The 14595-nt window shown below is 36.9% G+C and overlaps 1 protein-coding gene across 2 annotated transcripts in view; it reads right to left on the bottom strand.

Moving 5' to 3' along the window:
- LOC145681120 (beta-secretase-like) overlaps positions 1-14595 on the bottom strand; it is a 76124-nt gene that overhangs the window by 43674 nt on the left and 17855 nt on the right. For both annotated transcript variants that reach the window (XM_081752546.1, XM_081752545.1), the window contains exons 4-5: positions 8474-8654; positions 3470-3632 (exon numbers count right to left, since the gene is read on the bottom strand). In XM_081752546.1, coding sequence (XP_081608672.1) covers positions 3470-3632; positions 8474-8654 — 344 coding nt within the window. The remainder of the gene's footprint in view (positions 1-3469; positions 3633-8473; positions 8655-14595) is intronic.

The raw sequence follows: 14595 nt of genomic DNA, 5'->3' as shown, positions 1-14595 counted from the left end.
GTAAAGGGGTGTGGCTATGGCTAAGCAGACAAACTACAGCGCGATCAAGTGACAGGGGATAGACGTGGATGTGTATAAAATAAACGTGGCAATATCGCTGGCCTCTCATTTGCTAGCAGCATTTAAAGGGAACTTGGAGCGCCGCCTTCAAATGCAAAGATGTTTGTCACGCCGTTTAAAACTAAAGAGATGCACTAATGAAACCGAAAATAGAGCAGTCTAGATCTATCGCCTCTGCTTTCAACGACTCTTAAGACTTCTTTTCAGGTCAGCAATCTTTCGAATTGGTCTGATGCAGCATTGTCCTCTTCCCTCTAATATATGAGTGAGATTTTTTATTTCCACCGTACAATTTCTTCCCTATATCTTGTACTATTTGGTCGATATATCTTAATTGTGGTCTTCGTCTAAGTATTTTTCATTTTGACATTAATTTCACAGCTACTAGCGTGATTGCTTCGTAACTCATAATGCGTCCAATAATCGTATCTCTTCTTTTCGAAATAGTCTTCAGTATACTTATTCTTCTGATGCTGAATCCATTACCAAAAGAAAGAAAGAAAAAAATAATTAAAAATGCTCTCTTATCATTTGTACTCTACGGGATCAATACTGAAACTAGAAGTAGTACAGTCAGTCGTTGAATTACTTTTTTTTTTTCTGAGAGAGAGAGAAAATGAACAAAAAATTAATAATTTTCCTTTCTGTTTACTGTTTAGAAAAAAAAGAGACGAAAAAGAAATAGGGAGAAACAGAATGAACAAAAGAAAAAAAAAATTCTTTTTGTTTTATGAAAAAGAAAAAAGAAAGAGAACAAAAGAATAATTTTCTTTTTGAAAAAGAAAAGAAAAAAGAAAGAATGAACAAAAGAATTTTCTCTTTTTCTTTTCTTTAATGAACAAAAGAAGAATAATTCTCCTTTTTGTTTACTGATTAGAAAAAAAAAACAAAAAGAAATAGGGAGAAGGAGAATGAACAAAAGAAAAAGAATTTTCTTTTTTGTTTTATGAAAAAGAAAAAAGAAAGAAAGAAAGAAAGAGAACAAAAGAAGAATAATTTTCTTTTTTAAAAGAAAAGAAAAAAGAAAGAATGAACAAAAGAATGGAGCTTATAAGGACTTTCCTCTTCATATTTCCTGAATATTTTTTGGATAAGACTCAAGAATGCTGGGGGGAGGGGAACACTTGCGCGTAACTACATACCTTTGATATTGCAACATTGCAACCGGTATTTCTACAGACCACGAACCGCTACTGCCAACAGATAGGACACAGCACCCGATAAAGAACACACATGGACATTCTTTGTTTTTTCCCCTTACCCTTCATATGTAAAATGAATAATGAAAAAGATAGAATAATAATTAGAAAATTAAATCTTTCAGTTTAACGTCCCACGATTATGCCTTGTGGCACGACGACTAAAAGCAAGTGAATGATAATGGACGAATTGATGGAATGAGAAAGTGGGAGTAGATGAGATTACCCGCGGACACGATGTTGTGTACCACAAATTTATATGACCCTATGCAACAGAGGTAAGCATTCTACCACTGATTCACCGTAGAATAATAATTAGAATTAAAGATTAAAAGTTATTGGTAAAAATGAGATGTACGATAGCTATTACATTGCACTAGAATGCATACGAAATTTGATCGTGTAAATTCTTAATTCGTATGAATTAAACGAATTAATTGATGTTCATGGACGCTTATTCATACGAATATGACGGAGTTATGTAACCGTGTCCATGAACAGCAATTTATTTGTTTAATTCATGACTGTTCGTACGACCAAAACCGCACCATACATCGTCGGCCGACGATTGATAGAATTGGTATTTTATACTGTACTGTATACCTGATCTATCATCTGTCACCTTATGGACTTAGGACCAATCCGACTAACGACCGGGCAGTCGGAACCGAAGCTCGTCGTAAGTCCAGAACTACCTGTCTACCGGATATTTCTGCCACATCAGAGTTGATTTGATTTGATTGCCAGTTTAACGTCCCTTCCAGAGTGAGGTTATATGAGACATGGGCCTACAGCTCCCGTCGGGAATCAAACCCGGGTCTCCCACTTCAGATTTCAATGGAGAAATAAAGACGGGGACGAAACCTATGCTTGACGCTGAATTCATACCAAACATTTCTTTGTGCTTTACTCTGATAGGGCCATTCCACTCATTTTTGCTTACTTCCATGTTCAAATTTTTAAATGTCTCTTTACAAGCCTTCAATGCAGTCTCCAGTGACGACGCTAGAGGGAAGATAGGAGATGGGCATTCTCTGGTGACACTGTCCACCCCCGACTCTGCTCCACGCATGTTGTATTGTAACGTACGTCAAATAATACGAAACTTTATTTTTTGTATAAAAAGCCCCCCTTCCCCTCAAATGTTTCTGTTCCTCCGTTTGTCCTTCACAAGAAATTAAAGCTGGCGTCATCACTGGCAGTCTCCTTGCTTCTCAATAACCGAGTCTTAGCGTCTAACTCCATCCAAGAAGTCATTCGTTCAGCTGTAGAATGACTCGGCCGCATAAAGTTCTTCTAGAGTTGGAAAACGACATCCATGCATAGCTTATTTCAACTTTGGGAATAGGTCGAAATTTTAATGGAGTCCTGTTCGGAGTATAAGGAGCATGAAATAACACCCTCTAACTGTATTTGTTTAGCTTTCTACTTACATTCCCGGAGCGCGTTTTCGTAGAGAATGAGTGATCCAGCCCTGAGCAACCGAGGTCGAGTTTTGTGCATTTTCCTGCGCAGGTTTTGCAAGAAGTCACGTTAGTACAGTGCTATGAAACTTCTTCCACATGGACCTCTGTCTGTTAAGATGTTTCTTTGGTGATCAAAAGCAAAAATCACTAGTAGTTTGATCTTTGATTGAGCTCGTCGAAATTTATTGGTCGTAGGTAAGATGTCGGCTTTCTTGGTCTTGCATCGTCGTTTACCCCCACAACCATTACGAAAACTAGATGGTTCAACGGAACTACAGTTCACTATTAACTCACTGTAAACTTGATGTAAGGCACTGTGGATTTCTGTCGAGCTTTTGCCACGAAAAATTTCAATCTTCGATCAATATACGACATCTGATCGTCAACAGACAAGGTACCCAAAACACCCTGCAGCCTCCATTTGCAACAGTTGTCACACCCAAGATAAGTATATTACAGAGCTCTCAAACACACGTGCTGCTCTTTCATGAACTGAAGTTCAAATGAGGGAAGGTTTACTGCGATTGCATTATTCACTACACAGTGTTGTCAACCTGTACATTGTTTATCAACTCACGGAAAAGAGAGGACGGACGAATAAAGTCATTATTTAATAATTCTCCCTGTTATTCATAGCATAAGCTGAAAGTAAAAAAGCATAGCAAACGAAAACAGTACAAGATTTTAGTTTTGTAAGTAATTAAACACCCGTAAGAAAGGAAAAAAAGATAAATAAAGACTTACCCACTTCAAAAATTCCTGAATGACTATTATTCCCACTTTCTGATCCACACAACTGAAGTCCAAATATATGACTCAAATTACTGTGTTTCGATAAAGCTTCTAACCAGGACAAAACACTAGGATCAGGTCTACTAATAGACGGGTACGCCAAACCAAGAATACCCTGAAAAAATAGAACAAGTTTAATGTTTAGTTAACTTCAATAATTTTTAAACACTACACTTCAGATAATAATAGAATGATACACTTATATACGTAATCGTAATAACTTTGCGTTGGGAGTGGTATTGGGCAAAAACGGTTTAACGTTGATCATATATGCAGATACAGAATAGTTTTTCGGTGAGCATGTGCAAAGAGACTACAGTTGATAACATCAAATGAGACTGTTTAAAATTAGAAGACTGGCAAGAGATATGCGTGACCTCTAGCGCTTACAATTGTACGAAAATGTGTTTAGAATATAAATCGTTCATCTCAAAACTGTGGTATGAGATACTCGTATGCAAAACTGCACGTCTTACCACGAGAGACATTTAAATGATCACATATGCAAGATCTAAGAGAGAAATTTTGGTAACGCGAAGAAACAAAATATCGATATAATAGGACCAAAAACACATATATTGTAATGTCGGGACTGACTGTCATATTTCCATCTGCTTAAAATAATTACGCGGTGAACAACAAACCGTTTCCACTGATCTGATAGTGTTGCCCCGCTATACACTCCTCAAAGTGCAAGTGTGGGATTTCAATGAAGTGGTCAAAGCAAAGTGAAACAGAACAAAATGCACATCTGACTGAAGGCACTTCATCACATTTAACAGTACTTCTGAACTCAAGCAGTCTAATATCAAACGTCTCACTGATTACATTTTCAAGCGATGATATTGGTATGTGAAGATCATAACCTGTCTTTTGCCAAGCATATTGTAACATAGGCTTGTACTTCGGTGCAGAAAGTTAATTGTATATCACAGAGTGAAATCTGATAATGAAATGACGATCGTGTAACTTTACTTGTGGTTTTTCACATTGTAGTCTTACAGAATCAACGATCCTTCTCACGTAGAGCTTATATTGCCTAAAAGATTAGGATTTAGATTTCTGGACTTTCGGCATCTAAGGTCATTTAGCCCGTCACGTGTGATGGATGACGTCACTCAGCGAACACATTATCCAGGGAAAGGGAAGGAAGGAAGCGGCCTGGGGCCTATAAGTGAGGTACCACCCAGGCATTTGCCTTGTGTGAATTAGGGAAACCCAGGAAAACCTTATTCAAGGTGACTGGTCTGAAAAATCGTTTTATACTTTTTCGACCGAGTGCCCCCACCGGGAACCGAAACCGGGACCGCTCGCACCGAAGGCGAGAGCGTTAGCGACTACGCTACGCGAAGCCACTTATATTGACTAAAGTAGTACATATCAAGAGGTTGGCCAATATTTTGTTGTCTTCGGTGGCAATATCTTGAGCGTAACATCCTCCTTCCGAAAATTTTCATCTAACAGATTATGATCTTTATGGCCTGACCTGGAATCATATGGCAATACGTTCTTCGCATCGTCGCGTACATGTTCACCAAAGACGGTAGTTACGAAACTTTTCATCTGCTTTTTCCTAATTCTGCCACTTTTGCTTGCCTCCACCTGAATGTTTCGTACATATGATGCTTCAAGTTTCTTGAAACATTTGGGCCAAAAGTGCCTTGTAGCTTATAGAGCTTATCTAATTTGCCACACATTGATAAAGCCACATGAATTGTATAGCTGTGTGTAGAGCTATACACAGATTACAACACACCAGCTGTAGTTTTCTCGCTTCTGTGAGATAGTCAATAATGATAATGAAGACATTTCATAATTGAACTGACTTTGGTCACTGTTCCAAACATTTTCTTTGTGCACTCTCCTGTCTGTTACATATTTTTTTACTACCTCCAAAACCCTTGCGCCATCTAATGAACATTATTATCTTCCTGTACGTCCTTACGTGTGACGAACGTAGTAATATGTCTGGAAGAAATGCCATATTCAGCCTTACGTTTGTTGAAAAACGTAATGGAAGCTGTTCTCTAAGTCAACCTCTTTAACATCTCGTAGAGACAACAGTAATTATTTCTGATATTAATCCAATTTCCAGTCCCAACAAGAAGAAAATGGGAGAACTGCGGTGGAAAGAGTGATTTCGGACAAAGATTTTTTTCTAATTCGAAAATCTCGTTCCATTGTTGATAAGGGTAGACTAAATATAAAACCTGTACTAAGTACTAAAAATTGAAAAGTTCGGTTTAGTGTACAAATGTGGCCTATATATGCCTAACACTACTCAGTGAAAAACTAGCTATCTAGAAGTAAATGAAATGAAATCTTTGAGTTTTACGTCCCACGGTTATGCCGGCTAGGCTAAAGGAGATGGTGATGATGAGAAATTAATGAAACGGTGGAATGAAGAAAGTGGAAGGAAACGGGAGAACCCCGAGAAAACCCACGCACGCGGTGTTTGTCTACCCCAAAGTTCATTTGGTGGGAGCTGGGAACAAACCGGGGACCTCACGCACCAGAGGTGAACGCTCTACCACTGAGCCACCGCAACCCCTGGCTATCTAGAAGTATTCACTGTGAAAGTAGTTCAAATAATCCCCAAAAGAACGCGCGTGCCTATATGTTCCATCAGTTCTGAAGTAACATATCGGCTGTTTACTCAATATTTTCGTTTTCACACTTAGAACGGATTTTATATTCAGTCTACAATATTGTTTGATGTCTTTTTCAGTTTCCATTGAATTCTAGGAAGTCTTTTTTTCTGTGATTATTTTTCTTGATGCGCGCTATTCCCAACCTATATTTTTCCCATTAATGGTTATTTTTCCCATATTCTCCCCTTGCTACGTGTCTGAGTGTACTATGCTCTGGTTCTCATAAACAATAATAATAACGAAGATGATAGTAAAAATCAGAAATTCACATGCATTCTAAAACTATATTAAAGATGCTACGTGTTACACTTCTTTTTGGGTACTATAGGAAGAAGTAGAGTTATCCCGCACAATTTGAGGAGGATTGATAAAGCGCAATCTAATGCCTCTACAACCAGTTTACATAAGTTCGGGAAGAAGTGTACCAGACACGTAGCCAAGATTTCGTGAAGGGGAGGGGGGGGGGGGTCCGTGACATGAAATACTGTGGTCATCACACCAGATGCTCGATCATTCTAAACTATTTTACTGGAACATATATTGGTTCGTTTAGCCAGGATTTCGTAACAAGAGGGTGGGGGAGAAGGGGGCGTGACATGAAATTCTGAAGGCCCAGGAGCTCGATTAATCTAAACTACCTTACTATCAACATATCTTGGTTTGTTAGGACAATGAAATGAGGATATGTTGGTAAATATTTTAATAACAAGCTATGAAGAAATCTCGAGTAAAATAATAATAATGATAATAATAATAATGATAATAATAATAATAATAATAATAATAATAATAATAATAATAATAATAATAATAATAATAATAAAACGTATTAAAGAAGATTTTACAATATTTACGCCATTTATCTGTTTATTCAAATATAACAATTTTCCTTTCATTATGACCTCAACTATTATAAAAAGTACATATTCATTATTATAAAAAGTACATACTCAATAATGTCTTGTAAACTATTTTACAATATCTGCGTTCCTTTCTCTGTTGACTCGAATGCTAACAGAACTTTCTTCCCACATAAACTTTTGTTTTTATTATTCCTTCAACTACTGTCGGTTCCAAAAGACAGGTTTAAAAAGCAATAGAAAATTGTTTTTGAAATAACATGCTTGATACTGCAAGGATGCGATGACGAAAAATTATGATAAAGAAATGTTCACGCTGTTGCACAACGGCACTATGCTTTCAGAAGCTTGAAATCTCCCTGACTAGTAGCAGAAATTATAAGAATTCCGTAACTTTTCTAGAAATTTCAAATTTCCTGACTCTTCCAGGTTATCTCGCTCACCTCGCCACCATGTATTGCAAGTTATACAAATCTCCTCATAAGAAAGAGTAACCAAAACCTTTCTATAGGTTTTTTTTTATTTTTAACGCTGATCCTTTTTTTTTCCTCATTTAATTTTGTTTCATTCTTCCTTAATTCTGTTTCATTTCTGGTCTCGAAGGGGGGGGTCCAACCCCCCCCCCTTGGCTACGTGCCTGAGTTACTATGCTCTGGTTCTTATAAACAATAATAATAACGATGATGATAGTAAAAATCAGAAATTCACATGCATTCTAAAACTATATTAAAGATGCTACGTGTTACACTTCTTTTTGGGTACTATACGAAGAAGTAGAATTTCAATTCATATTATTAAGACAAATTGTTATTAACCTAACTGTCAAGGTCTCTGTTATTGGTGAAGTATCAGATTGTAACACTAACTGACCAACAGATACGAATTAATTACTATGGAGCCAAATAGACAGATGGATACGTCAATCGATACTTTCAACTGCGCCTCTATTCTTAGATAGAGAGCTTCTTCGTGGCTAAGCGGTTAGCGTACGCGCCTTTGGCGTGGGAGACCCGGGTTCGATTCCCGGCGGGAGCTCATGTGGTTCGGATCCTAGTAGGTCCACGTCTTATATAGCCTCGCTGCTGAACGGAACATTAAACTCAAAATCAACTCAACTCTATCCTTAGATAGAGACTACTGACTACTCAAGACTTTCTGGTCTCGAACACATGATCACAACTTGAGCGGATATCCACCAATACTCAAACTTTACTTATCTCAAAAATGAAACTCAAAATCACTCACAAGGGGTATGAGTAATCTCGAGTGCTCAGAACCGCACAAAAATGTGCTTGGATTATAAATCGCTCATCCCAACAACAGTGGTATGAGTACTGTATTACTTTTGAGACAAATTCTATATTTCTACTTATTACTAATTATAATTAATAACAATTAGTAATAATTATTACTTCTATAATTGTATTACTTCTGAGACAACTTACCTGCCATTTCGATCCATTCATATAGAAATTATGCGATGTTTCTATGCTTGCTATATCACACCGTACCAATGGCGTACCTAGCGAAGGAAACAATACAACGTCGCTTCCTAATTGACCTTTCCAATACCCTTGGGTGTATGGCACTGACACTGACTTATGCTGAGGTTCATATGTTGAAGAGCTGAAAATTTAAAGGTATCATACATGTATTGAAACAGGACCTGTAGGCAACATGTTATAAAAATATATATATATATAGAAGAGAAGCCGAACATAGGAACAAGAAACCCAACAGATGGTTCCATCATTGCTTAGAACATAAGTGTACTTAAAATTATAAAGTAAAACAAAATATTTACCTTTGTACAGTATTATTTTAATTCCCCACTTAATATTTTAGTAATTATTTAGTTGTTAATTTTTTTCAAGGGACGTGACTCGAAGCAAAGTGAAAGCCTCAACTGTCATCACATTCCCGTTATTTTTCTAACTCCTGTGTTTCAATTTTTCTTATGTACACTATCAAATTCTTTTTCCAATTCTTTATAACGTGTCTGTAAGAATTCAGCACAAATTATACGAAAAAAACAATCAATATAAGGATTTTAAGCAGAAATATCCACTACTTAAATTGATTTGGTTGGATCCATGTTGTTTAAAAGTTATCAACTCCGAAGTCTGTGAATATTTCTGCTTAAAACTTGAATTGGATTAAATATGGCCTTTTCATATAATTTGTGCTTAAATTTTACGAATACGTTATAGAAGATAGGACAAAGGACTTATTAGTGTACATAAGAACCGGAACCCAGGAATTGGATAGGGAGTTTTGGGGAAATAAAAAGAATGCGACCACAGTTAAGGCTCTCAGTTTACTTTGAATCACGTCCCTTGAAAAAAAAAAAAAAAAAAAAAAAAAAAGTTAATAAAATGTTAGTTGAGGAATTAAAACAACGTACGAAAGCAATTATTTTATTATCCATTAATATACAAGTACGTAGAAGAAAATGAATACTTTTCTCGTTTTACACTTAAGACATTACATTTACTTTTTCTTCTCTCTTGAAACAACTTCAATGCTGATTGGTTACTCATCTTTTCATAGTGTCATTAAATATGACTGAGAGTAACACATAATGAGAATTCTCTACTACTGTTTTTGTTTCCTTTTCTGTTTTTGGCACAATGGCTAAAACGCTCTAAGAGTGAAAGATAAAAGAGACCTTCGTGCGTTCAGTGTGTTTGTGATCTAAATAACCATATAAGAAGATGAGTGAAGCAGTAACCTCGTTGATTGCGCCTATAAAGAGTTTTCCAGTTCAGTTCAGGTTCAGTGGCTTTGTTCACCGGGTGAAGTAACTCCCTTTGTAAACACATTTTGCATTCTTGGTGCAAAAGTTTTAAGACTGGAATAAAGACCTCTTGATACGCTGGTTTTCTATGTATATTTTTTTTATCGCGATTTCCTTACTGAAGAACCGATGATTTAACGATTTTTCTATATATATTAATGTGAGAGTCCTATAGACGCTAACACTGTAAAGTCTTTCTCTCAGGCGCTGCTGTTTCTTTACTTAATGTAATTTATACATTTAATCTTTAAACTAGCCTTGCCAGATATTACGTTTTTCCCTTAAGTTTTACGTTTTCTGGTACGTTTTACACTAAACCGTTTTTATTCCGCAAAACGATTTCTCCTGTTTTTTAATAAATAAAATAAATGATAGTTCTGGACACCTTTAAAATGTTTCGAAATGTTAGTGTTATTATTATTATTTATTTATTTATTTTTAATTAGAGGAACTGATTTCTCTTCCTCGGTTAAGAATGCAACCCAATGATGTAGCTTAGAATTCACAGAGGAAATACAACTTTGTGCTTCTATCTTCTATCTAACCTGCACCCTAACCTTATATTTAACAATAACTAGGTTTTGAAATCTTAGTCTTCGTCTGTCAATACTGTTCCTGTCGTATAACAATTTTGATCGATCGTGATACATTGACGTCGGAACAGAAGCTACTGTGAACTAATAAAAGCAAAATTCTAAGTGGTTGTGAATTTCGGTATGTTCTGAAGGGAATTTCGAACTATATAAAAGGATATGGAAGTATTAAGGTACGCAGTATCCACTAAAATACAATTAAAAGGCAACAAAGATTTGTGTAATATACGTGCTTGGTTTAGTTTCAGTTTAGCGTCACTTTCAGCACTGAGGGTAAATGAGACAAGAATCTATAGCTTCCTGTGGGATTCAAATAGTGTCCGTCGGTTTCTTCGAAGTACTCTCGTTTTCTCCCACATTTTCATGCCACTAATTCTTTCATCGTTATTCATTTGTCTTAATTGTTCATTTCCCCAGGCTAACGGGCATAATCATGGGACGTTAAACTGAAATATTTCACTTCCTTTTCACATCACATCGGAACACATCAGCACACATTAGGAATTGTGATACTTTTTTTTCTAAATTAAAAGATCCAATATATTTCAATTAAAAATTTTCTGTACGTCTTATATCTGGAAAACTACAATGTAGCCAAACCCAAACTATCACTTAACTCAGTATAACGTGCTTATTCCGTAGAAAATACGAAAACTCGATTTAGGGGACATTCAAAAATTTTGTGGTGCCTGATCCAAGATCCCATATATTAAAAAAAAAAAAAAAAAAAAAAAAAAAATTCTTGTACCCCTTATATCTGGAGAACTATATATATAGTGTAGCCAAACCCAAACTATCACTTAACTCAGTACGATGTGCTTATTCAGTAGAAAATACGAAAACTCAATTTATAGGCTGTTCAAAAATTTTGTGGGCCCTGATCCAAAAATTCTTGTTTTATTTATTGCAATTACTTTAAATGAAACTCAGGGGGGCGCGGTGGCTAAGTGGTAGAGCATTCACCTCCGGTGCTTGGGGTCCCTGGTTCGATCCCAGCTCGCGCCGTGTGGACTTTGTGGTGGACAAACACCGTATTCGTGGGTTTTCTCGGGGTTCTCCCGTTTCCTCCCACTTTCTTCATTCTACCATTTCACTCATTTCTCATTATCACCGTCTCCTTTAGCCTAACCCGCATAACCGTGGGACGTTAAACTTCCCCGAGCTTCTATTTAAAATTATTCTACATACACGCTACTATGTGTTAAAGAGTTTGTATATGCGTTTGTTATATGTAAATTCTGAATATGACAAATCTTCCTTTTTCCTCTAAAATTCGTAAATTTTCTTTCTTTCTTTTTCTCTGGCAAATCTGACAACCCTACGTCAAACATATGTGCAAAATTAAATTATAATTGGTGGTTTAATATATATAACTAATATATAGGGTGACCGGTAATTCGATGCATTCCTTGTCGAATATTATTTGGTCTAGGAATTAATTCGTGCGGTTGGTACGCACACATTGAAGCTGTAGTACAAACACAAAATACATAAATACCTTAAGAAAAATATTGTCCATCGCTAGCCACCACTTTCGCCCATCTGTCAGGCAATGTACGGATTCCGTGGCGAAAGAAGTCCTCATCCTTGGAAGCGATCCAGTCAGAGACCCATGTTTCGATATCTTCTGAAGAAGTAAACCGCTGTCCAATCAAATCGTTGTTCATGCAATCGAACAAGTAGTAGTCCGAAGGAGCAACGTCTGGTGAATACGGCGGGTGGGGTAAAACTTCCTATCCGACATTTTCTAAATAGGTTTTGACCGGTTTTGCGACATGTGGGCGAGCGTTATCATGTTGAACAATAAGTTTATCATGTCTGTTCTCCCATTCTGGTCGTGTTCTGGCCAGAGCTTGCTTCAAACGCATTAATTGTCGTCGATAACGTTCTCCATTCATAGTTTCACCCGGTTGCAGCAGCTCATAGTACACCACACCTTTCATATCCCACCATATGCACAGCATAACCTTTGCACAGTGAATATCTCGTTTTGGTTGTGATGGACCTGGTTCACCTGGTTTCACCCAGGCCTTTTTTCGTTTAGGGTTCTCGTAATGGATCCACTTCTCATCACCCGTAATAATTCGATACAGAAACCCCTTTCTGCTCTGTCGTTGAAGCAGCAATTCGCAAATGGTTTTTCGTCTTTCAACGTCTCTGTCTTTCAATTCATGTGGAACCCAATGTGACATCTTTTGAATCATTCCCATGGCTTTCAAGCGTTTGGAAACTGTTGTTTGATCAACGCCTAATGCTGCTGCAAGTTGTTCCTGCGTTTGACACGAATCCTGCTCGAGCAATGCTGTCAATTCTTCGTCTTGAATTTTTTTTTGGCTGTCCAGCTCGCTCTTGGTCTGCCAAGCCGAAATCACCACTTCTAAACCGTGCAAACCACTTCTGACACGTTCGCTCAGCTAGAGCATGGTCACCATACACTTCCACCAAAATACGATGACTTTCAGTCGCACTTTTCTGCATGTTAAAGTAATGCAGCAGGACACCCCGCAAAAACACTTTATCAGGCACAAATTGCGCCATGTTCACTTAACTACAAACTGGTGTTGTTGACGCTTTAATCCACTGCCCTATACTACGAACGATACGCGATGACAGGGGTTTGCAACACATGTGTGGATACACGGAACTGTGGGACGCTCCGTTCGTTGCGCCATCTCTTGTCCACCCGCACGAATTAATTCCTAGACCAAATATATTATAGGGTTAACAATGAAATATGTATTCAAAAATTTCAGAAAATCATTATAGCATTTTCAAGAAAATCGTCTGAAGAAAATACATTCCACAGTTAAATTAATCCCTATCTAAAATTTGAGAAAAATGGATTATGCATTATATTAGAGTTACTAATGAAATATTTGTTTTTGTAATATAAAGTATTAATTAAGAGCTGTTTTCGAGAAAATTGCTAGTTTTGATTTTCATTTACTAGTAAACTACCCTTACATTCTGGTGTACAAAGTGGTCGATGTAATCCTTGTGTAGGCGCTGGTTTCTTAATAATTCTTCGACGTTGCTTTGAGATTGTTCAATATATTGCATTTCATAAAACACAAGATTATATGAATTCAAAAAATACAAACAAACTTGCTATATGAACATTATTATATGTGGATTAATGCGATATTAACATAACACACGTAGCTGCTTTCTTGGTGTCCTGTTTTTACATACACACTCTCACCCCTGCTGGGGAGAAAAAGTATTAGTTTTTATGTTGCTGCCTCTTCATTACTTACTGGCGTTAGTTTTTATTGAGAAGAACTCTAGTTCTGAACATACCGCCCGCCTTGAAGGAATTCCTTCAACAAATCTATGAATGATTAATTTGGTTCATGAACTTAATATACACAACAATAGATAACATAAGTTATGAATGAATGATATAAACATAAACAGAATAATGCACACACAACACAACACTACGAATCACACAATGCACACACAATGAATAACACCAACACATTAACTCTCCTTAGGAAGCGGGCACAATTGACGAATAGATCTTGTTGTTGTACCTCTGGTAGTTTTCACTGTCGCCACTCGTACTATTCCGTCCTTCCCAGGAAACAATTGCACAATACGTCCAGTTTTCCATTTTAGAGGTGGAATGTTATCTTCTTTGATGAGCACCAAATTACCTTCCAGAAGGTTGGGGAATTTTCTTCTCCACTTAGATCGTTCTAGAAGACTTGATAGATACTCCTTTGACCATCTGGACCAGAACTGCTGATGAAGTTGTTGTATGTATTGCCATCTCGAAAGTCTGTTGACAGGAATATTTTTCAAGTTAGGTTCTGACATGGTAGTGAGTGCGTCGCCTATTAGGAAATGACCAGGTGTTAAAGGATGTAGGTCGTTTGGATCATTTGATAATGGTGTTAGGGGTCTAGAGTTTAAGCAAGCCTCAATCAGTGTCAAAATAGTGTTCATCTGTTCGTAGGTGAGTGAAGCATTTCCCACAGCTCTCTTTAAATGGTATTTGAGAAATTTAATTGATGATTCCCATAAGCCTCCAAAGTTTGGTGATCTTGCTGGAATAAAAACCCACGTGATGTTATCAGCCGCTAGAAAGTTATGTAATTTTTCTTTATGCTGTTCTGATTCAAATAAAGTCTTCAATTCTTGTAGTTCCCTTTTTGCACCAACGAAGTTACTT

This window comes from Thermobia domestica, chromosome 3 (assembly GCF_964235325.1).
Source record: "Thermobia domestica chromosome 3, izTheDome1.hap1.1, whole genome shotgun sequence".
Taxonomy (NCBI): Eukaryota; Metazoa; Arthropoda; class Insecta; order Zygentoma; family Lepismatidae; genus Thermobia; species Thermobia domestica.
The sequence above is the reverse complement of the archived record's forward strand: the minus strand, read 5'-3'. Positions and strand labels throughout refer to the sequence as shown.